At 45.5% G+C, this 24,101-nt stretch overlaps 3 protein-coding genes across 10 annotated transcripts in view; all 3 read right to left on the bottom strand.

Moving 5' to 3' along the window:
- Positions 1 to 957, bottom strand: part of LOC135244085 (uncharacterized) — a 149,916-nt gene extending 148,959 nt beyond the window's left edge. The window contains exon 1 of the mRNA XM_064316284.1: positions 713 to 957. The gene's annotated coding sequence lies outside the window, so the exon portion shown is untranslated. The remainder of the gene's footprint in view (positions 1 to 712) is intronic.
- Positions 958 to 4,097: 3,140 nt separating this feature from the next.
- On the bottom strand, positions 4,098 to 6,430 carry LOC135242976 (peripheral myelin protein 22-like). Its single transcript, XM_064314361.1, has 4 exons — positions 6,266 to 6,430; positions 5,979 to 6,072; positions 5,108 to 5,248; positions 4,098 to 4,687 (listed from the first exon to the last, which is right to left on the bottom strand). Exons 1-4 carry the CDS (start codon positions 6,341 to 6,343, stop codon positions 4,527 to 4,529), a joined length of 474 nt encoding a protein of 157 aa, XP_064170431.1. The 5' UTR covers positions 6,344 to 6,430; the 3' UTR covers positions 4,098 to 4,526.
- Positions 6,431 to 7,415: 985 nt separating this feature from the next.
- On the bottom strand, positions 7,416 to 23,890 carry LOC135242971 (cdc42 effector protein 4-like). Of its 8 annotated transcripts, none has more exons than XM_064314353.1 (5): positions 23,037 to 23,890; positions 22,489 to 22,584; positions 21,456 to 21,598; positions 20,894 to 20,950; positions 7,416 to 10,582 (listed from the first exon to the last, which is right to left on the bottom strand). In XM_064314353.1, the coding sequence occupies exon 5, from the start codon at positions 10,302 to 10,304 to the stop codon at positions 9,267 to 9,269; it is 1,038 nt and encodes a 345-aa protein (XP_064170423.1). In that variant the 5' UTR covers positions 10,305 to 10,582; positions 20,894 to 20,950; positions 21,456 to 21,598; positions 22,489 to 22,584; positions 23,037 to 23,890; the 3' UTR covers positions 7,416 to 9,266. The 8 variants fall into 8 exon arrangements, with proteins under 8 accessions (XP_064170423.1, XP_064170421.1, XP_064170418.1 ...); XM_064314351.1 differs by having other exon boundaries at positions 21,456 to 22,584; positions 23,037 to 23,107; positions 23,199 to 23,890; XM_064314348.1 differs by having other exon boundaries at positions 21,456 to 22,584.
- Between the last annotated feature and the right edge of the window lie 211 nt (positions 23,891 to 24,101).

Below are 24,101 nucleotides of genomic sequence, written 5' to 3'. Positions count from 1 at the left end.
TAATGTAGTCTGAGAGGTTCAAGTGAGAACATTGAGAGGTATAAACTAGTCATGAATATTTATATATTAGGCATACAATCTATCAGTGTAAATTTCCAAATACTTATCATAATACATAGAGCCATAACAACCCATTACAATACCATGCAGTGTCTGCACACTTGCACACTGACATTTGTTTTTTAAGAAGAAGGCAGCAGGCCCATGGTGTGCCACATCAATAAGTTCCAGAGGCCAATTGTGCTGATAAAACCATACTTCATTCAAAAACCACCCAAAAGCTCAGTATCAGAAGTCAAAATATGTCCCTGATAAACCCTATGCACTACTTTTTCCAACAGCATTACTATCATTGCCAAATCTATTGTAACATTTACCAACTAATATTTTTATTGTAGCAGGGCTAAAAACATGTGCAGTTTTCACTAATAGTTCTTTCACCAATTATCTTAATGAATAAATATTCATAAATAGATTAATTCATCATCATAAATAAAGTATAGCTCACTGATAGTGTCAAACATTCACTGATGTTCAAATGACGTTGTTGCTGTGCTGTCTCTCTTGCAGTTACTGCAATTACATTCTTATTTCTGCTGACATACCATATTGTCCTGTTAATTCACTACTTTAATCACACACTCACAGCACATGTGTTTGCAAATAGGCTATGTATTTACAGTGGTTGAATTAAAAAATTATTTTCACTTACCTGTCCGATGTGTAGTTGAGGTTGATTGTCTTTCAGCTGAAAAATAATGATAGTTTCACTTTTTGCCGACGTTGTGGGAGGAATGCATTTTGGTTCCAGTTGAGCAGGTTTGTCAGAATGCGGATGGGAAAAAAATAATTCACCTTACTGGCAGTCTAACTGTGTTTGTGCCAGCTCGTTCAGAGCATGCCTTATGATCATTACCTTACTGAACCTGTGTTTACCTTACTTACCTTTGTTTAGCAGTTGTCTATGACTATGAAATGCACTTTTTGTACGTCGCTTTGGATAAAAGCGTCTGCTAAATAAATGTAATGTAATCATGTGTATGCACTGACCTGGAGTCAGTTTAGGATTTAGAGTAATTAGGACTTGATTTTACAATCCTTTCAGTTGATTGGTTCTTACTTGCAGGGGGTGGAGGGACAGATGGCTTACAGGGTCCATACTTTTCACTGTAAGAAGGAAAGATCTGTTCAAATCAAATGGACTTTGCCTTTTTATTTTAAATTTGTCAGGCACAGTAAGCGAACATAGGCTACTTAAAAAAGAAAAATGCTAATGTCTTATAGGGTGGCATGGTGGTGCAGCGGGTAGCACTATCACCTCACAGCAAGAATCTCAGCTTGGGCCTTTATGAGTGGAGTTTGCATGTTCTCACCGTGTCTGTGTGGGTTTCTTCCGTGTACTCCGATTTTCTCCGACAGTCCAAAAACATGCAAGTAGGCTGATTGGAGACTCTAAATTACCCATTGGTGTGAGTGTGGGAGTGAATGGGTGAATAGATTCAGTTAGCTTACTTCATGTTTATCAGTGAAGGAGAAAGATACATTCCTAGTGTCAACCCGCCCTTTTAAGATCATGCCAGTCATGTTTCTACTATAGCCTGAAAATGGCCGGGGTTGCAGTTCTGGCAACCACCCAATCAGTAAGCGGGAACACATTTCCCTGCATTTGCCAGGCTATGATGTCATAGGAAACAAAGCATAAACATAATACAGCTTTGCAAGAATGTTCCAAAACAACAGATTTTTGTAAAACTTCCTTATGCCATACCATCAATATAATGCGGTGTAACATTGCAGAAATATAATGAGAATATTACAGAATCCAAAATGGCAGACATCTACTAACTGATATAATAATAATAATAATATTAAAATACATTCTCTTAAAAGGTGGCAAAAGTTATTGGTGGTTTTAATATCCTGACATATATTAAGTATAGAAGCACGAGTACAGTATATTTGACAACACATCTTCTCCTGAACAATCATCATTTATATAAGGCTAGCTGGGCCTAGTGTGTGTTGGGAGGGGCTCAAATGCATCTATTTATTCTTCACACTCTGTTCTTTTAAGTCAGCTTTTTGCACTGGGGCATTTAGCAGCCTGTCCACCATGTCCAAACATGACCCATACTATGTGTGGTAAGTACTTACATTTGTGCAGATTTAGGCCAGTTGTTTAAAGCTTCGTTTGATTTTAGCAACAAGTCAGATGCAACTCTGAGGAGGGTTTTGTGAGGGAGGGGAAGTGTGAAGACCAGACGCGACCAAACAGGGGATCTATAAGTTACCAAAGGGGAACTCCAGTAACCACTGAGTCTCGTGAGAGACGAAATAAGAAGGGGGTGCTATACTCCTAAGGGACGTATCCCAAAAAATGAATAAACCCCTAAACGGGTAACTGAGGAAGAAGGAGTATATAAAGAAAATAAAGGAACAGGGAAAAGAAAAGAAGAAAAAACGACTTCGACCCGAAGCAGAGAAAAAGAAAATGTCTTTTCAAAAACAAACAGAAGACGTTCTGAGGCCAACTAAAACCAGGGGGGTTAGTAAAGGGCAGAAAGGTTTGTGCCCCAACGGTGACACAATAACCCCTTAAAACCGCCAGCCTCAGAATCTGGACATATACCGTCCTAATACCTTTTTCCCAAAAAAAACAAACAAACTGAAGTCAGAATTCTTTTTAAATTTCTTTGTTCTTAAATTCCATACACCTTGCTCAGAATACGACAGGGAACTGGCTAGAGCAAAACACGTTACACTCAAGCACCGTTCCACTGCCTACTGACGCTTTAAATACCCAGCCACAGGTGTGGCTGGTAATCAGCGGAAGATGTGAGCAACCCACAGGTGAAACAGATCAGAGGTAACCCTGCAGGAATGCATGGAATGTTCAAGCAGGAACAATCCTCCCACAGGAACCAAAAATAACGATTAGCCAAGTGGCTAATCTGCAAGCTCGAACTAATCGTCCCCACACACCAAAATAACGATTAGCCGAGTGGCTAATCGGAATGCTAACCACTGAGCCGGTGCAGGCACAGAAAAATGATCTACCCTGCACAGAAACCGTGACAGGTTTAGTGCAAAAGACTGCAAGGGTAATGGAGATGGTGTTTAAAATACTTACATTCAAATTCTCTCAAGTCCTTGACTAAATCACAAATCAAATCGAATAGCCCTGTGGAAATTAGTGTACAGCAGCAATGCTGGAATAAAGAGTTAACTATTATTATTATTATTATTATTATTATTAATAATAATAATTACATTTATATAGCACTTTTCCATATGCTCAAAGTGCTTTACAGTGAAGGGGAACTCACCTCACCCACCACCAATGTGTAGCACCCACCTGGGTGATGCACGGCAGCCAATTTGCACCAGAACGCTCACCACACATTAGCGAAGGTGGAGAGGGAGAGAACATTTATTTAGCCAATTAAGTCTGGGGATGATTTTTAGTGGCAAGTTCTTGCGAGAGCCAGATCTGGGATTTGGCCAGGACACCGGGGAACCCCCTACTCTTAGCGATAAGTGTCATGGGATCTTTAATGACCACAGAGAGTCAGGACCTCGGTTTAACGTCTCATCCGAAAGACGGCATCTCCTACAGCACAGTGTCCCCGTCACTGCACTGGGGCATTGGGGTTTATTTGTACCAGAGGGAAGATTGCCCCCTGCTGGCCCACCCAACACCACTTCCAGCAGCAACTCAGTATTCCCTGGTGGTCTCCAATCCAAGTATTAACCAAGCCCACACCTGCTTAGCTTCAGCCATTTGGCAGGAGCAGAGTGCATGGAGGTATAGCTGCTGGCTAAGGTAACTATACCTTTAATTAGAAACAATGTATTTTCAAAAAATTTTCTGCACCAATTTACACTGTTTTTGAGTTTCACCCTCTCCCCCAAACTTGTGCTCAGCACTGGTATTAACGCTTGAATACAAACCTAATTTAGCCAAAGTTTCATTAAAAAAACCTGACAAACCTGCTTAAAGGACAGCATGGTATAAGTGTATCACACCCAAGTGCTCTGACATTCTGGCATAATGTTGATGATGAGGCTAAATGAAAGTTTCAATTCAGGGCCAAAAATATTATTAGAATATCTTTATCAATATTTTCAAACATGATGCTAGGTCTCATACAACCAAACATAAGCTTAGGCTCTTTTTCACTTCAGGAAAACAGCCCTGACTCTGTGCTTACTCTATAGGCCTATACTGGCCAACACTGTGAACCTTTGTTCTAGTATGAGAAGCACAGATAAAGCAAATTGCATTTTGCAGTTATTTCACTGCAACTGCAGGTTTTTAAAGGTACTTCAGGTATTTGCTTAAAACAAAACAAAAAATATTAAATGGTTCCTACAAATAAAGTAATAAAAAATACATGAGCAATATATAAGGTGTGAAAGTGTGTGAAAAGTGCTATTATGAGTCCCTTTTACCGTATGGAGAGCCCTATATACGCCTCCACATGAAAGGCAGTGGGATTGTGCTGGCAGTACGCAGTGTGCAGGTCTCATTCGATCTTTCTCAGGATGATGTAGACCAATCCGCTGAGCAGGGCCAGGGGGAATGCCACCCAGGCCAGCATATAGGAGAAACCAAACACCTCCCTCTCCTGGGCCCAGCCTGGACTCTGCACTGTGTACACGGCAGCTGCACTCATGACCAACACACCTGTAGGGAGGGATGGAGGGAGGGAGGCATGGAGGGAAAGAAGGAGGGAGGCAGGGGGAGAGAGAGAAACAGAGCGGGGGAATATGGGAGATCAACAAGACATGTAAAGGGGGTGGAAGAAAAGAGGGAGAGATGAGGAAAGAAGCGATAAACCAATGAGAGAAGGCAAGATAAAAAGACACAGGGGGACAAAATGGGGAACAGAGAGAACAAAACTGAAATATCGAGGGAATAAATGAGACACATAAAAACAGGCAGTTAGAGAGGGAGAGCCACATCATTTTATGAAAGGAGAGTAACGCCAACACTCGAGACACAGTCTGACACATTCCCACATTTGGAAAACAAGTGAGCGTCAGATGCGGTCATAAAAGGCCTTGAGATGGCATTGAGAGTGCAGAGGTCGGTGTTTGCACCCACTGGCAAGTATCTGGAAGACTGCGGCGAGGAAGAAACGGCCCCCCTTCCGCAGGGTGAAGAGCTGGCAGAGGAAGAACAGGAGAGCCAGGGCACTGTACAGCACAGACAGGACCATCAGGGCCTGGACCAACTGGATCCACACTGAGATACAGAAAGAGGGGGAGCGAGAATGGGGAAATGTGGGGTGGAAGAGAGAAAGATTGAACATTGAGAAACTGAGAGATGGAGTCATCAATTTAGAGTGCTTAGTAGCTTGTTTGTCAGAGGTAAAAGCGGACACCACCTTCATCTCAGCTTAATCACTTGTGAGTAGCAGCCCACTAAACGGACGCACCTCTGATTGGTTAGAATTTACATCACTGTAATATTTTGAAACCAATTTCGTCACCAGTAGATAGGTCAATACCAAATTCTCATTTATTGGGCAATGCAAGTGAGAAATATATATGAAATAGGATCAATGAAATAGGCTTAATACAATAGTATGCATCTACTTTAACTTGTCATATAAAATATATTACAAAATATTAACTTTATTGTACAGTCTTACAAATAATTTCGTTTAAAAGTAGTAAAAACTTGTATCATTTTATCTGCATTCCAAAAAGGGAACACAACAAGAAAGTGTAAACATATGTTAGTTACTCTCCTTTACAAACAAGATTGATAACTGATATGTTGATTGGAGGTGCTTTTGGAACTTGCTCCTATGTGAATCTGTGTGAACTGCATGGAGCATGCACCCCATAATGCCATTCTGTGTGCATACCATGTTATGATGTCAGTAAGCATCGTAGACTTAAGCAAACAGAATGCATTTGGTTGTACAGGGGTTGTAAAAATCCAAATGGCCGGGCCCACGAATACAGACCTCCTGTAGGCGTAGGTTTACAGTGATACCCTCCATTGGACGTAGAGCATTTCAACCACAGATCAGAACCGCTGGTCTCTCCCACAGTCCAAGCCTGCTTTGCCAAACAGAACAAATACAAACTGTCGTCTTTGCAGATGCATTAAATCTTCGATCAGAATTTCTATTTCAGTTTTTCAAAAAGCATACACACTCTGCCAGTAATCACAGTGTTAAAGATGTTTTCGTTCGTGCACGCAATAAAAGCATACGTAGCATATTCGGTATGCACAAATAATTTTACTCACATTAACAATAGCTGAAACAAAGAGGAGAACCAGGACAGTAACGTGAAGAGTAAGTATTATTAATATTCGGAGTAGCATTTTCAAGCAGTTACAAAAAGTCCGAAAGCGAAAGAAGAGTCAGCGAACCAATCACTCCCGTTATATTAAGGGCGTGTCTTTATTTAAACACCGGTAGTTCTCCATATCGATACCAGGTGGCGCCATTTCATTAAAAAAACACCCTACGAAGACCATAAATTCCAAGGTTTTTGTAGACGAACTATGGTTTTCTATATATTAATACATTATGTATATATTCAAGTAATTATTTGCACGCGTGTTATGGAATCCCAACACGTAAAACCAAATCAAAACGCTGGGGTCTGCGCGCGTCCCAACGTGCAGCTGTTTTTATAAAACGTTCCGTCTCGTTATCCGGTTACGCTACGAGCAGTAATACCAGCCATAGTAAACTGGCTCTCTCAACTGCAACTAATAACGTAACTATACAGACAACATATTCTGGAGCAAACCGGGTACATATGATCGCATAGCCAACATACTGAAACTGAAGTAAACGGATGGGGAAACATGGCTAGGGACAGTGTCCCACGTTACCCTTCCCAGACGAGGTTAAGCACAAACTTTAAGTCACAAAAATTACAGTTCATTACTTGCAGACCTGAAAGGTAAACACCAAATATTATCCCGGTAGTTATAAAGAAGAATATTATTGCTTCGTCTTTGATTATTTTGTGCAGCACACAGTGCAGTGACTGTCTCGTGGAAAGGGAATTAACCGTTAGTGAACAATTACTAAAAGCGGCATACAATATAAGGTCACTTAGTTGCAGGCAGCGATGTGCTGGTGCGCCCCAGGCAGCCCCCAGTGACCGGGTAACAAGAAGATCGGCTCCTTGAGGAGAGGAGGGAAACATTTTCACAGGCTCCAATAACTACGTGAGGGAGGGCAGTTCCTAATCAGCACAGGTGTAGACCTTTTCACAATGTAGGCGTGGATGGGCTCCCAGTTATCACAGGAGATCAGGAAAAAATACCTACAGTACAGTACACACAATGCTTCAGGAATAGGGGAGAAAAAAAGGAAAAATAATATTTTTTTACTTCAACATTTTGAAGTCTAACATAACTTAAAATACGAATGACAAAATTCCAAATAAAAACCATCTTTATTGTTACAGAATTATTGTCTGTTAGAAATGGACATAACAGAAGGTGGGTACCACAGTTCACATAAGTCGTACAGAGAGACACACTCACTTCTGTGCACAGGTCTTTAAGCATTTATGCATTAGTCTACTCTGATGCACAAGGAAAAAAAATGCCTTATCCACAGACCAAAATGGATACACAGGGCCAGTTTTAGGCATGGGCAATACAAACAGATGCCTTGGGCAGAGGTAACCAACCCAGGTCCCGCAGAGGGTCTGCTGGTTTTCTGTTGACACTCGGCACTTAATTGATCGATTAAAAAGTAACTGATTACACAGCTACCTCACCTGGCTTCCTGGGTCTAAAGCGGTTGCTCAATTTAAGGTGAAATAAACAAAACTGAGCAGACCCTGCAGCTTCCCAGGACCCAGGTAAGGCATTCCTGGTCTGGGTCTGTAAAACCAGCATAAAAACCATGGGTCCCGAGACCGAGTTTGAAAAGCCCTTCTTTAACATTTTGTTTTAACGGAAAGTCCGACACAGCTTCAAAGATACTAGCATTTTAGTGTCTTTGTGCATCAGAGTGGAACAATGCCGCTTGAAACAGCAGCGTACGTACGTCTTTCTTTCACGCACACCACCATCTTTCCGCTTTCTCAGCAGGGCCCTGCGCCCCCGCCCCCCTCGCCCCCCCCCCAAATCCCCCCACAGCGGGGCCATGGGCCTCACTTCTCCACACCCCCCACTCAATGATAGAAGGCGTGCTGTTTACAGAGGAGAATACATTGGCGAAAAGGACAGGGCTGTGCACCTCATCGCTCTGCACACCAGTAGGGGGCGCTCTTTCCCAATCGCAGCCCGTTCCACATTTCTGCTCTACGCTTCCGCGTCTGGCCACTGTGGGGTGCCCCAGTTCCCAGACAGCCAGAAAAACCCAGTGTCACTGAACCTGGAGTAAATCCTCAGTGTTAAATAAAAGGTGAACGGACGCTGGTGTGAAAGTAACTCTAACCACACAATAACATCATGAGGTTTTGGCACACAGAGGCATACCTTCCTGTCTGACCATTAAAAAAAGACACTAAAAAGAAGCAGCTGGACTGGCAGCTTCTGTTTATCTGAAACCGCTGGCACACTTCCTCTGCTGTCTGACACACACGCAGATCCGGCAGTGGGCCAGCCGCGGTCACAGGCAGTTACGGCCGTGAGCCCTTCATTTCCGTAATCTTAAGTGACTGCCACAATGATTCTGGGTCTGGTGCCCATACTGGAAGCTGTAGGCAGAGCAGAGAGACCCAACAGAACCGCAGTTTTGAAGCAGCAACGTCTTCTCCTGTGCGGAACAGACAGCAGTACTGAACCCGCGTACATGTAAGGAGTCTTTATGAATGCTGTCAGTCTTTATAGCTGCTGTCACTATGCCCATCTGTATGTATTGAGTCTTTGTGATTGCTGTCACCATGCCCATGTGTATGTAATAACCATTTATCGCAGCTCTCAGTGCACCAATGTGAATGTAATGAAGAGTCGTTATTCTAGCGGTTACTGTCTGCAGTCACACATGCCTCTCCTCAATGGAGATATACTGGAATTCTTGAATTCTACATGTAGCAGGCCTCTGAAGAGACAGGACTGGGTGAGAATTCAGACACAAGGCCTCCATGGTAACAGTAAGAGAAACCTCTGTGCGCTTGCGTCTCCAGAAGGAGCAGCCGTTCCTGGTAACTGCACATTCATCTAGCAGTAGGCCCGCTAGTGTCTCTCTCTTCTCTTTATCACTTACTTTCTCCCTCTTTCTCTGTATCTCTCATACGCTCTGTCAATCTTAGTCGTTTATGTTTTTTTTTTTTTACACTCTAATTTCATCATCTTCCTCCTCCTCCATGAAAGAGAAGCTCTCTTCCTCCCCCTGTGTTGGGCTGAACTTGGTGCAGTCCGTTTCTCCCCCTTGCGGCTGATCGGGTGGTATCTCCTCCAGGGGTGTGGAAGCTGAGCTGGAAACGGAGCAGGTGTCCAGATGGTGGTTCTCAGGGTGTGTGGGCTGGGTCTCTGGGGTGCAGGGGTCTTTGATGGGGTTCTCCACGTTCTCAGTTATGGGAGGCTGGACTGTGGGCTCCTGTGAGTCTCCCTCTTCCTCTTCCTCTTCCTTCTCCTCCTCCTTGTTGTCCTCCTCCTCGTCTCCCTCGTCCTGGGCATCGAGTGGCGGGGGCGTCCCTTCCTCCTCTCCCCCGAGGCCGTCGTCCTCTTTCTCCATCACATCCAGGATGTCCCCCAGCATGGAGGGGCCCAGGTCCACGTGGAAGGACATGACGGACTCGGTGCGCCTCATGGCCCCACAGCAGCGGGGTGCCATGGAGGCGGGCAGGTCCGTCAGCTCCCCGAAGCTCCGCTCCGCCTGCTCCGGGTCCAGGGCCGCGGTCCCGTTAGTCCCATCCGCTTCGGAGGGAAGCTCCATCACGGGGCTGGAGGAGAGACTTTTGGGCACCCCTCCCCGACCCCGGCTCTCCCGCCCCCTCTCCCCGCCCTCGTCGTTGAGGTGCGGCAGGGAGAAGGCGTTCTTCACGAGGGTCGGCGAGCCGGCCAGCGGCGCCAGCGGGTTGGCGCATCGGTCCACTCGCGTGACCGACTGGGAGCGCTTGCTGGTGCGGAAGGTTCGGGAGAGCAGGCTCGGCCTGGGGGAGCGGGGCGCTCCCTCCCCGACCCGCGGGGGCTCCCCGGAGCGGCTGCTGAGGAAGGAGGTGTCCCCGAAGGTGTCGCCCCCCCGCCCCACGTGCATGGTGTGGCGGAAGTCGCCCAGCGGGGCGCTGATCATCTCGGTGGTGAGGTCGAGTCGCGAGCGCCGCTTGGACTGGGATGATCCGGACACCAGCTGCTTCAGGATGGGCATCTCGTACGTTCCCGAATGTCCCCCCAAAAAAGATAATCCGCCCTCCTCCTTTACCCGTTAAAGCTCTTAGAGACAGGGCAGGAAGTAGAAGGTTCCCAGAATGCAAGGGTACGCCACAAAATAAGAAAAAAAATCTCCCTCCCGTTTTTATCTTCTGGTAAGGACAGAAAATGGCGGTTGTCAGAAAGCAAGTGTATCCAGGTCTCTCTGCGTCACACCCACTGCAGTCCCCCGCTACAGTTGCCCTGGTCTCTGGTTCCAGCCATCTTCTGGTCAAGCTGGTGAGGAAAGAAAGATGAACTCAGATTACAAAAGGAAAATTAGACACTACTGCCGCAATCAGTGTTGCAATAACTGAGGTTCAGTTAGTTTGCCATTAGTAAGTCAGTAACCTGTACATGAGGAAATGTACAGGTTTTCTTTTACAGTGAGAACCCACTGAAGTAAAATGGAATGGGATTGCTACAGCTGTAGCCTATCAGCTGTAAAGTGGGTGATCAGGTGGGTGGGGTGAACGGACTGAGACAGTCAGTTTGGGATGTCGCCCAGGACGGTGGCATTAATAACCACATTCTTTCAACAAGTGCCATGTGGGAAAAAATATAATATTTGATGACAGTGTCAATCCAAACAGTTCCAGAGAGAAAGTGCAGTCTTGAAAATTAGTTCAATGACTCCCTTCCAAATCCAGGTATACATCGCTGTGGTGTCCAGCTCAGTGTTCATGGCATGTAGTCACCAAGGAAACCCCTTTCCCTCAACAGAGGAAACCTGGAAGCTATGGTTCAACCAGGGAGTGCTTGTGGGATAAGTTGTTTAAAAGGGAAAACAATGCATGTTCAGCTGCTGTAAAATTCTGACATTCTATATTTTTTACGGAGCAACCAATCAACAACAGCCTCTACTTCTATATATACACATATACAACAGAATCGACCAGTGTCTATGATGTCTGTGCAATTGAGTGTGTACAGCAGTAAGAGACATGGAAGTAATCCAGCTCTTCTCCAACCTTCCATTCTCCCCCTCCTCTCTTGTCCCTCGCCTGTGGCTCAGCCTTCACACTTCCTGTCTCTGGCATCACCTGTTCACGTCTCCATGGCAACCCCAGCTGAAGGCAGTCTTGAGGTTAGCGCGCAACCGCTTCCTGCCTCGGGCGTAGAGCACAGCGCCGCTTTTCCGCCCCACAGCCCGGCAGAATCGAGCCCCGCAGACAGGGCTAGGGCCACCACGAGCTCCCACCAACTGCCAACGGCAGGGACAGCAGGGGAACAGACCAGCGCATGCACCTGCTCTCCCGCCACTTTTACTAACTTCAATGAGCCAGTAAAAAAAAAAAAAAAAAAAGTGTTTCGCTTTATTCAGCGCCTGTCTACTTGAAGGTCGAAAAGTTTTTTTTGTTTTCTTTTTAACTGACACATTAATGGAACAATCCATCGCACTGATGACTGAGTAGGATGTCTTGAGAGAAGCTGATGATTTTTAGAACAGTCGTGAACCTGTGAACCATGAACTATCAACAGCCATGTTGTGCACCACTCTGCGAGTGCATAAGTGAGACCTTTCATTTGTGCATTTCTGATGAATACAACTTCAATTGAAGCTTTTACTCCATGGTGTGTTTCACACGGTCATCCTCTTAGAGGTCCTTCAGATGGGTGGGTGTTTAGAATTATCACCCCCTTTCAACCCACTATCACCGTAATATAATACTGATCTCACATCATAACTAATTGTTGACACTAACAGTCATGTCCAGTATCAAAGATAGGTAACACTACTGAGGGACACTAGTTTGATCTGGAGCACAAACATAGCCTAAACGTTACACAAACATAGAACAAACCAAAAGTATATAATTCATTCTTTGCGCCATTTTGGGTGTTATTTTCAGTGAGCTATTCCACAGAATGTTAACACACCCTCATTTGCACAAAGTTAACCCTGTATACTTTCACAACTTTCACAAATTTCAACAGGATACTGTTCAATCTGAGAGTACAATAGGTTGAACGGGATTTCCAAACGCACATACCAGTACCGGGCCAGAGAAACCAAATTTTGTCCTTCATTCCATAGACACCCCATCACCCCTTCATGCGTGAACTCACCTCTCCTCCTTTCTCAACACTTCGTGCCTCACCACCATCCCTCACTACTCGCTCGCCCTCCACCATCTTCTGTCTCCAATTCCTGCCTCACCACCACCTCCCATCTCCACCTCTTCCCTCTCCAACAAATTTTCTCCACCACCTCCCGTCTCCACCTCCTCTCTCTCCAGCACCTCCTTTGCTTTGTTTCTTTTTATATCATTGTGCTCCCCCTTGAAAATGTCACAATCAGTACCTTTTCATTTATTCAAATAGCCTATCTATGCAGTGGTTCCAAGGTGAACAGGGTGGGGGCAGTCTGGTGACGGGTGACAGGATTTCGTGGAGTAGCGGCTCGTGATGATGTACTCCGCGCCCTCCACTTCCTGCCCCGATTATTCAGTTAAAGTATGCAAAACCCCATAGCCCTACCCCCTCCTTAAAATACTACTGAAACGGTTTCCATGGTGAGCATCGGCACCCTCGTTTCCTGCTGAACAGACGAAAATGACCCAAACGGCATTGTGAAAAAATGTTGCAGATCAAGCCACGTACACTGGTTGCAAAAGACGAACCCTACCCAGATGAAAAATATCTGTTCCTAAAATATCTAAAAGATCTGTTTCTGTGAGTTAAGGCTCTTGCACACATGCACACACACATGTACACACACACGCACGCACGCACACACACAGCTGGAAACCCATGAGACTAACTGGAGGGTGGAGCTGTGATGGATGTGATGATGAGGGGGGACTTGGGCTGGATCCAACAGGAAGGGCAGGGAGCATGTGAGCCAGTCAGCCCCCAGACCAGTGGAAACCCCCTCCTGATCTCTCTCTCTCTCTCACACACACACACACACACACACAATCTTTGGAGGTGCCATTCCTTAGATAGTACTTTGAGTTCATTATATGAAAAGTGCTTTATTACAGTGCAATACTTGTTAAAACCACCCTGTTACAGGATGTGATGTCATCCTAGCTCTTTTCTACAAAGTGTGTTACAGTTAAAGTCAGGATAAGGTCAAGGTTTAGAATTAGAATTTTAATCAGGCCTAGCCTTGGGTTATCATCTGATGATAGGATTAAACCTAGCATTAGAATTAGGATTTGAATTAGGCCTAGTGTTTGTGTTATGGTCTGAAGTTATAGGATTAGTTAACTTTAGGACAGGGGCTAAAGTTTAGGATTAGAAATAGGCCTTGGGGCTGGGTTTAGGACTGGGGTTAAGATTAGGGATTATAGTTCGGATGAAAATTCAGGTACAAGACAGCGCTGCCTTTTTGAGCAAGTCTGATAGTCTACTGTACATCTCGACCACTTCCCAAGCCCCAGAGCGGAGGCTATGTACCCACTAGGTATCAGTGTTAGGAGCATGAAGGAGATCAGGCTGAGGCCAGCGGGATTTCCCCGCAGGAAGACTCGCAGAGGAATGCCACGCTAGACCAGAGCAATCCCAGGTGCACAGGTCACACCACACAACAAGGGTCAGCCAATGGGAAAACACAGATGTTCCTTAGAAATTTCTTCCACCACCCAGCTGGTGTCAGTAAAGAAGGGAGGCACAAAGTACTACATCACATTATTATTATCATTTAGCAGGCACTCCGAATGAGAGAGACATTTTTACTTCTATTTTCCCCACAGTAAGCATTTACAGGAACCTTGCTCGAGGGTACAATGGCAGTGTCCTACCTGGGAAGTGAACCTATAACCGGTGGGGTTTAGAAACCTGTTCCTTATCCATTATAAAAAACCTGCCAAAACATTATGTCAAACGCCAACAAGCTACACATCTAAAAAGCCTCACATGGTCTCATACATACTTACACACACACACACACACACACACACACACACACACAAAATCACACTGCACAAGTACACACACACACACACACACACATACGCCGACGTGCACTCAGTCACACACACTTTGTTTTCAGCTATAGAGCCATATCAAGGAGCCAGACTGCACAGAGGCAAGGCTCCACCTCAGGAGACGTGAGGTCAGCTGTCCTTGGGTGTTCCAGAGGGCCCCAACTCATGGACCCAGGGCTGACCCTTGACCTCTGAAAAACCCCCTCCCTCCTTGTTTTTACGACCAGTTTATTATCAAAGGCCTCTCTGAGTCAGGAGACAGACATGCAAGGACCTCGCAAACACTCTCAGGTGTTGGGCGGGTGTCAACGTTAGCCCCGTGAACGCACAGGGATGGACACATTTGATGCTACAGAAAAGACACCGAAATAGCCATCACATTTTTTTAAAAAACGAAAAAAAACTTGGGAATTCACAAATGACCGACGGAAAAACGACACCCGTCGTGGGCGACGCCGTCGTCGAAAGGCGTGTGTCTCGGGGCTCGCATCGCGGCGTTCCGCTCCTCCTTCGCCTGCGTCGCGGGAGGACGAGCTCGTAATTACCGAATCGCCATCAGGCGTCCCCTCTCCACAGTTTGCGCTGTGACCATCACGGGGCGGCCAGCGCGGTTTCGCCGTGCGAGCGGCTAAAGGGCGTCGGGACTTCGGCACCTCCTGCGGGCGGCTGAGGCGGGCCAGGCCGGTTCTGAGAGAAACGGTGAAACCGCCGCTGTGGAAGTGCGGTTGCCGTGGCGTCGACGGTAGCAAAGGGCGCCTTCGGTGTCCCGCGGCCGTGCTTTCTCTTCCGAGCCCGACCTTTCGCCCGACTGCGTGTCGCTGCGTAGTCGTCACGGTTATGGACCCCGAGTCTCGAGGCGGAGGAGCACGCGTGCTCGCGTTCGTAGGTCCTTCTCACCATGGCAACGCCCTCAGAGCACTCCACCAGGTGCCTCCTTCATTTCACTCTGCTAAGCTGTGCGGGCATTTCTGTGTAAATATAATGTCCCGAACACATCTCTTTAAATGTGCAACAAATAATAATTTTAAAAAAAGAGATAAATGACTGAGAACTGATGACTGCTCTCGATTATTATGAGAGCTCAATCACTGATGGACTGGTTTAAGACAAACGCTGATCATTTTCTAACGCTAGAGGCACCAAAATTGCAACCTTTTCCCTTAGCGGAGCACACTTTGGGCTCGCTGGCGGTTCCGATCCCGGAAGGTTCTGATTTGAGGCTCTGCACGTGGCCCCAGAGCTGCGGGCGGGCGTGGCCGCTGCGCGGTACGGTGCCGAGCTCCAGCTGGTCACTCTCCCACAACTAGTTCAGTCACGTACAAGGACAGGTCCGCCGAGCCCTGGCCTGCCCTTCCCCTACAGCCCCCTCGCTGTCCACAGCGACTGGGGAGACCCAGAGAAAACAAACAGTTTACGCTGGAATGTCCTGGAATGCGCGGGTGGGGGATGATGGATGTGCACATGCACGCACCCCTGCATGCGCAAGCACACACACAGAGACACACACACACACACACACACAGACATACTACTCATGTCTTCATGTAGAAAGACAATGATATCCCATTACTGATCACATAAAAAGAGGTCAACACACTACTGCTACAATTTAACTGAACAGATAAAGACAGATAGAGACACAGACTGACAGACAGACAGATAAAAAGAGCTAATGCTAATCTCCACAGAACACAGTGAGAGTGAGGGCACCTCAGGCCAGAGGAAACTCCACAGTCACACACAGCACACGATGGAGCACCTGACGAATAGTAGTAGAGCTTTGGGGCAGAAACCGCCTGAACGGGAGGCTCAAACAACCAGCCAGCGACTTTCTGCCGCGAAATTCACCAAAACGCACACAATCGGGCAGTGGCTAGATTAGAAACCAGGAGAACGCCTGTGACGCCAAACCACCCCATCACTGCTGCAGTGTTAGCAAGGCAGGTACAGCACATCAGGCTGCTGCAGCCATTACTCAACTATAGGAGAGGTCAAAACACACACACACACACACACAAGCACACACACACACACACACACACACAAGCACACACACACTCACTCCGATCAGTGAAACAAGTCACACAGGAACTGCAAACAAAACTCCGCATCCTGCAGCCGGTGACGAATAGCAGCAGGTCACATTGTGTCAAAGTCTGATTTCAGTATTACAAGACAATCAGTGCAGAGCCCGGTGCAGAGGTGGGGGAATCGCAGGAAGAGAAACACACGAGAGTCGCGCTGCCCTGGCGGCCCAGGCACAAGTCTATTCCGCTCCTTTGGGTCCCGCTGTCAGTCAGCCTCAGTGTATAATGAAGCCACTCTTTAATAAAGAAGGGATCAGATGTGTCTCGTCTCATTGCCACTAAACCAGAAGAGTCACGGTTTGCCTCACCCTAGGGGCTTCTGAATCACATGGCACGGACAGGTCAAAGGTCAAAGGTCAGTCCCACGGCCCACACTGCCTCTAAAGCGAAAGGTGTAAACCATGACAAAATGCTGTGGAGGAAACTCTAAATTCAAGATTGTGTGTTTGGAATGGGAGTTCCTACAAAAGCGTGTGTGTGTGTGTGTGTGTGTGTGTGTTCGCGAGTGCACAAAAAAAGACTCTGTGTCTGTGAACATGTTTTCTGTGAGTGAATGTGAAGTATGCATGTGTGCATGTCCATGCTGGAATGTAAGAAAATGTGTGTGTGTGTGTGTGTGTGAGCATGCATGTGTGTGTGTGTGTGTGTGTCTAGATGCGAGAGGTCTTTGTGCCTGTGAAACAGGGTTTTTGTACGGACTGCAAACTCCTCGCCTGGGCCCTGTTAATGTTCAGCTCAGCAAGCAAATGGAGAGAATGACACACAGTGTTGTGCGATCTTCAGTTTCGCTCTTTTCCTCAGCCACAGCAGCCTCACTGCCATCTGTCCTGTGCTCCTGTGAGCAAAAGCAGCCCTTTCCCCAGCTTGCATCTGGCTGGCCCTCTCATATCACAGCAGCCTTTAAAGCTCACAGGCTTGTCACTGAAAACTGATCAGCAGGCAACATAGGCCCAGAGTTTCGACCCCAGCCCCCCCTCACTTTGCTGGTTATCGCCCTTTTGAAGTATTCCGACAGCATAAGAACTTGTGGTTTTTTTGTTGTTGTGTTTTTTAAGCAAACAGCATAATCTCGTCTATAGCCACACGTAGGCTACAATCAATCAGTCTAAAACCAACATGGAGGCTTGCACAAGCTACTTAGAAAATAATCATCAACTATATATATATATATATATATAATTCCCTCCCCTTGAAACACTCAGTGGCATGTCAACCCCATGTCTTGGGCTTCCCATATTTGCAGGGACATGTTCGACAAAACTATTCGAAGCTGATCTTTTCAACACATTTACCGGTTTTCAGCTGCCACCCAATCTGCCTCTCTCTCTCTGGCCCGAAGATTTGCGCGCTCGATTCAAGTCGCAAAAAGCATCCAACAACAAAGAATGGAGAGTTTCCATCTACAACAAGGTGAGCTACAAATTTACAAATGTTCTGCTACTCCTAAAGTCGGCATGCAGACAGATGGTCAGACCAACAAACTCAGTCTGTGAACTGACGAGACGACAGAAGTAGACGCGATTACACAGCAAAACACCGATTCGATGTAACGGTACTGGTAAATTCAAGTCATAGGAATAGGAATCAAACGAAAACAACACGCACAGACGAAGATCGATAAATTCGCTGTTAGAGCACTGAAAAATGTAACAGTGTTTCCCAGTTTTATCAAAAGCATGATTATGAATCAAAACTGCAACGTCATTATTCGTGTACAGCACGTGCAAGCTATAGGTATAAGCAGCAAGAATGTCGGCAGTAGCCTACGCATCAGCTTTACCACTGTTTAAATTCGAGCTCGACTGAACATGAACAACACATGGCGGAGGTGCTACAGGTGCTGTGTGTGTAGCCTGCCACGGGAGTCAGCGTCGCTACCCACACATCTTTCGCTGGAGATGAAATGATGAATGCACACTTGATCACACCCATGAGCATGAGAGACGACAGACACCGACAAAAACGGAATTTGGTAGCCTATACGGAATCTTGCTGGAAATTATGTCGCCGCCGCGACCCATCACACGGTGCATTATTTCAGAAAAACCCCAGAATCGCGCCATGGTGAAATATCCCCAAAGGATATTGCAAAAATATCATGCAAACATACACCGATGCCCGCCCTTTCTGTTGCTGTCGCGGCATTAACAAAGCCGACCCGAGAGCGATACACATTTTCAATGGGGCCGTATTGGCTACATAATTAAACGGAACGCACAGTTGTATTCTATAGTCGGTTAAAGACAAGGCTGTGCAAAACGGTTGACATAAAAGTAGTTCGTTTTGTGAGCTCTGCGCCATCAAGTGACATACATACTTCCCATGCTGAGACAACTTGAAATATATGAATATAGGAACAAAAACAAAATTATCGAGCGCGCATTAGAGGTTCCGCAATGAACTTTGAGGTTCTAGATGAAGTTACAACAGCAAGCAATCAAGAACTTACTCGGATCTGTTCCTGTCGGCCACGTTCTTCGATCAATTTCCTAGATTTACAGTTAGCGAGCTGCGAACGATTCTGTTCCAGGGAAGGCATTCGGAGTTCACCAATCCCTTTGGTAACTTATGCCGGTTCCACTATTAGCCTGTAAAGCACAGACAGTATAATGCATTCATAGTGTATCCAACACCTGGAGAGTCCGGTTCTATAGCTTTGTACTTGCCATCATTGTACTGTGTTGCTGTACACTGGCGCACGTAGTGCTCCTGTCAACGGACTCCCCACAAACGTCTCTAAGGAAACCTCCCACTTGCCGGTTAAAGCGACAGAACACATTACATTACGCATGGTTCAGTGATTCAGGGAAAAGGCCAAGAACAAGCTGACTATTTTACAACAACGCACAACAGAATCACCTTGATGGATGAATGAATATACGATAACTTACAGTGCCGCGCATCAGTTTGACGATGTATACGCTACACCTGTAATTCTTATAACAAAGTGTTCTAATGCCAGGATGTTAGGGATCACGCTTAATAAACAAAAAATAATAGTAGTAGTAGTAATAATAATAATAATAATAATAATAATAAATTAACTTAATGACAATTCCCCCGACCTGGAGTCATTTACAGAAGGCTGGCTTCATAGTCTATTATATTATAGCATGACAGCCTCACAGAATCTCACGCAGTTTTGCAAACCTTGACACGCCTGAGCAGGAACATCTCTCTATGAACACTTTGATCTCACTTAAACTGCTACTGAGGAGATATCCGAACGGCCATGATCATCATCAAAATTTCGCGTAAATTCTTATTTGGACAGCTATTGCGTGTACATTGCCCAATACATGCTGATCGCAAATAAATTAACCATAGATGGGTGAAATATTGAAACAGCAGTTGTGGAACGACCGTTATCAGTCAGCGATTTGACTGAAAGTCCGAACATTCCTCCTTCAGACAGATCCAGACAGCGAGCGGGAATGTGTTTGTTTATTGCAGATCACCGCTGCCATTCATCAGAAATGCTAAGTCCCTAGTAACACCTCCTGATTAATCGGCATTTACACCTCGTGCTAAATAGCTTATTGGAGCCTGTTAATAAGCATTTAAAACCCAAGGCGTCACACTTGGCCCTTGTGTTAAATTGCCTATCAGACACATTATACGTCCCAAAGGCCACTAGTGTACCCGACCATTGAATTCAGATAGGACGTTTATCATGACTGAATTGGTTGTTGGACAGAAACAGGATAGCTAGAAGTGAACAGGAGTTTAACAAACATGTCCCGTCCCGTCAAGATCATACATGCAGAATCCAAGAAGAGTTCTCAGGGATCCCTTCTTTTAACAGTGGTGCAAAGCACACACACAATGGCAACACTGCTTATGAGCTTTGTATTGGGGGGCAACAGTAAATACCCAAGAATGCAAAATCTTCATGGAACACAGTGAGAGAGAGAGAGAGAGAGAGAGAGACAGAGAGAGTGAGAGAGAACATCAGACCACTGTGGTTGACTGGGTATGGGACAACCTGATTAGATCAGGTTATTAGGTAAATAATGAACTTAATACATTCAATGCATAAATAATTAAATATTCTAAGGAATGGAATGGCATGTGTGAGGAGGGAAGTCACCATCAAAGGTCAAAGTTCAGGCTAAATTCTTCACCCCAAATCAATAGGGAAATGCATGATGCTTTCAATAACATTGCCTCCTATTGCTATTTTACAATAATGATGTGTTATTTAAAGCCACTTTTTAGCAGGGGATACAAAGGTGTCAATGGATTAAATCCAACTCCTATTCACCTTTGCTCAGTTTGTGCCCGCCCTATGGATACTCCCAACCCATCAGTGTTTTATCAGAATTTGGTGTTTGCGTACAAATTCACCTCACCACATTTACTTTCATACCTGAATGATTTGTGGTCATTGGTATCTTTGTTTTGAGTAACACGCAGGCCTTAGTAACAGTCTGCCCAAACTCGTCTGACATTAAGACATCAGCACTGCAGAGTGCGTTTTAAAGTCCCGCCAAGCACACATTTCGAATTTCCTTTTGAAAACTCACATAGTGACGCAGGCGCTGGGTCTTGACTTGCATCTTGCACTGAAGTGAAAGGTAGACCTACGGCAACAAGAAAAACAACACAAAAGAGAACCTTCTTTTGGAGTACTCACACAGTGACATCATCAGGACCGAAGCTAAAGAGAGGCGACAGAGTTGCGTTTTAAACGCCATGTGGCTCCCCGCTACCCCCAGGGCACATATCCCATCTCCGTCTCTCCTGGAGAGACCATAAATCACGTGCAATGCCTATTTAACAGCTCGTACTAGCCCAAGTGCACATCTGGCTTTTCAGCCACAACTACAGCAGACTGCCTTTGAGCGAGTGTCAGCCAGTGTCATGCATAACGTATACCATAACGTAGAACCAATGCTCGGGCAGGGACTACGCATCCAGATCGTGCACCCCTCTGTGATCAAAACAGTGATGTGGGGGAGACTAACCTAAATAGACCAAGGACCAGTGTGAAAGAAGCACATTTAATCCCTTGTGCTGAAATTATTATTTGTCACCCCCAAGAAAGTTGGTCCAGCACGGCTGTAGTCTGAACCGGCCTCCACTCACTCTGGCATGCAGAGTCTTGGCAGATGGTGAAGATCTTTTAACCACTCAGCCAATCAGAGAGCAGAAGGGTGTGACTCGTGGAACATTCGCAGGAAGTGAACAGTGTAGAGCAGAAAGTATAAGCAGTGATCTTAACATCAGCTCTGCAAAAGCGAAGAGAAGAAAACATGATCATCTTTTCAAAATAAAGTTTTCCCAGCTCACACAGAGATGATTTAATAGAAAAATGTCACTTGTATTAAAAAAAAAAATGATAACATTAAATGTGTATATTACTTCCTGAACATGCAGGACAAGATTGGATGCGTTAGGAAAGGACCATTAGCCTTGTGTACACTGGCTGGAAGGAATGCTAATTATCCCCCCAGGAGCTGCCCCTTTGGACTATCCTCAGGGCATCTGAGTTGGTATGCAGAGGACCGAGCATGTTACCTCCCCCAGTTTTCAGCGATTCCTCACCCCAGGCAGGAACAGGCAGTATTTCCGTGGAGCTGTCCAGAAGGAACTTTACTGAATGGGCTTCAAGGCCCCAACCCCCTCAACCACAAGCATGCGCCAGACTTTAAACTAATGTGTCTCCCCCTGGATCCCCACCCAATAGGCAAGCTGGTTCCCAACTAGGGTTACTTTATCCGGTGCTGGTCGTTCAACTCACCCTGTATTTACATCTGCCCACCTCGAGAGGTTAAGTCAGGTGATTAAAATCAGCTGCCACTGCGTCAAATAAGTAGCGTTGGCCAGAGTCTGAGCTACCATGCACCTAGCTCAGGGACAGCAGACACTCTTACCCAGAGCAACCTACATAGAGTACTTTTTTAATACAGCTAGATATTTTACAGGAGCAATTCAGGTTAAGCAACTTGCTCAAGGGTACAACAGCAGCATCCACAATCCTTTTGAGTCATTCCCAAATCATTATGGCACACTGCCACCCCATTTCAGTTTAAATTTCACCCTGGAATGTTAACGCAATGACAGACATTTTTAACGTTCTGAATTTCCCTGGACTACAAAGGTATAAAAGGTCATTTACCAAGAGAACTTGACTAAATCCACAAAAAAAAGCACGTGGCAACAGAAGGAAGTCGACCACAGTGAACAGCAGCAGGGCGCTAAATATGCATTTGACCTGAAAAACAAGATCAGAAAAAATCTAATCACCGTTAAAGGAAATTACGTCAGGACTTTTGTAACATGCAGATCAGTAAAGCAGCACAGATCTTGAGTGCGGTTATGAAAGGGAAAAAAAAAACTCATTGGTATTTCCTGCAAGCATTACAGGCTGCGCTGCAATTAAAAATTTTTTTTTCATATTCCACCACAGGAAAGGGCGATACACCACACCAGCACCATGTAGCCAGACGGCATGCCGTTTAGCCTCAGGGCTGTGAAAAATAGAAGCATTTATTCTGGAAATTCACCACGATCCCATCCAGTGATTGATAACGTATATGTTTCCAAAAAAAAAAAAAAAAAACAACAACAAATTGGGGAAATTACAGCAGATGATGAATTTGAGTGAGGAAAAGGGAAAATGTACTTCAAAGGCACCTTTTTAAAAACATGTTTCAAGTCACTTACCGGCCAGGACCACCCAGTCCTACATGTTTGTACATCTGCTGGCGACCGTAAAATCAGCTGAGATGAGTACACTAATCAGGGACAGAAGAGTCTTGCGTTACTGTTTGCTGATTGGACGGCCATATCGGCCACTGTCTTTGACCGCTCAACCGTTGTGCGTACATTATGTCATTTTAGAGAAGGTTGTCACCAAAACCTCTTTTCAAGCTCAACACCCAACTGGTACGCAAGACTAGTTCCACGTGAACCCATTCAGTCAGGACTGTGTGACCAGCGAGTGGACCATCCATACCAGATGCCCTGATGAAAAAAAAAACAAAACATGCAAGAGCAATGCTGTTCTGCAGGAGAAACTTTATGTTCAAGGTGTAATTACAAGTTCCATATACCCCATCTGCTATAGAAACACTGAAAAGAATTAGATGTGGTAAAAAGGTTCTCTACCTTCTCTTGGGTTCTTGTGACCTGTTTCACTGACAAACGCCGATTCTTTGACACAACACCCAACAAGACCCAGCAGTGGCACGAAAACACCGCCTATATTCATAAAACGCAAACTGAAGAGTTACAATAAACAATCACTGTCAGTTTCACATGTAATGGCAGACTGTCAATCGACTGCTGATGGTTAGGCCTGCCTCCTGAACGGTGTTACAAATCTGTCGGACAGCTCTTTGGGGTTTTTTCTTCATTATGGTGAGAATTCATCGATACAGGTCTTTGGTGGCCTACCAGGCTCTTTGTGATTTCTGAGCTCACCAGTGCTCTCTTTCTTCTTAATCACGTTTCAAACTGTTGACTTCGGTAAGCCTAAGGTTTGGTCAATGTTTCTGGCAGTTTTCTTATATCTCAGCCTCAAACAACACACAACTCTGGTCTTCATGTTGATAAATGCCAATAACAGATACCAAATGCAATTAAAAGGCTTCAATCAAAACTAAATACTGAAAGCTCTCTTAAAGCTGCACTAAGGAAGCAATTGAACACACGTGACTAATCAGAAACACCGTGATGCTATTTGTCCCAAACATTACGATGCCTTGAAATGGGGGGGGGGAGGGGTGT

This window comes from Anguilla rostrata, chromosome 17 (assembly GCF_018555375.3).
Source record: "Anguilla rostrata isolate EN2019 chromosome 17, ASM1855537v3, whole genome shotgun sequence".
NCBI lineage: Eukaryota > Metazoa > Chordata > Actinopteri > Anguilliformes > Anguillidae > Anguilla > Anguilla rostrata.
The sequence above is the reverse complement of the archived record's forward strand: the minus strand, read 5'-3'. Positions and strand labels throughout refer to the sequence as shown.

Bases quoted from the DNA above. Each gene is read 5' to 3' on its own strand.
- LOC135242976 (XM_064314361.1), bottom strand. From the start codon at position 6,343: ATGCTACTCCGAATATTAATAATACTTACTCTTCACGTTACTGTCCTG. The intron at 6,073-6,265 runs GTGAGTAAAATT...TTGGCAAAGCAG, and splicing joins TTGTTTCAGCTATTGTTAAT to GCTTGGACTGTGGGAGAGAC. The intron at 5,249-5,978 runs GTCTGTATTCGT...TCTGTATCTCAG, and splicing joins TAAACCTACGCCTACAGGAG to TGTGGATCCAGTTGGTCCAG.
- LOC135242971 (XM_064314348.1), bottom strand. From the start codon at position 10,304: ATGCCCATCCTGAAGCAGCTGGTGTCCGGATCATCCCAGTCCAAGCGG.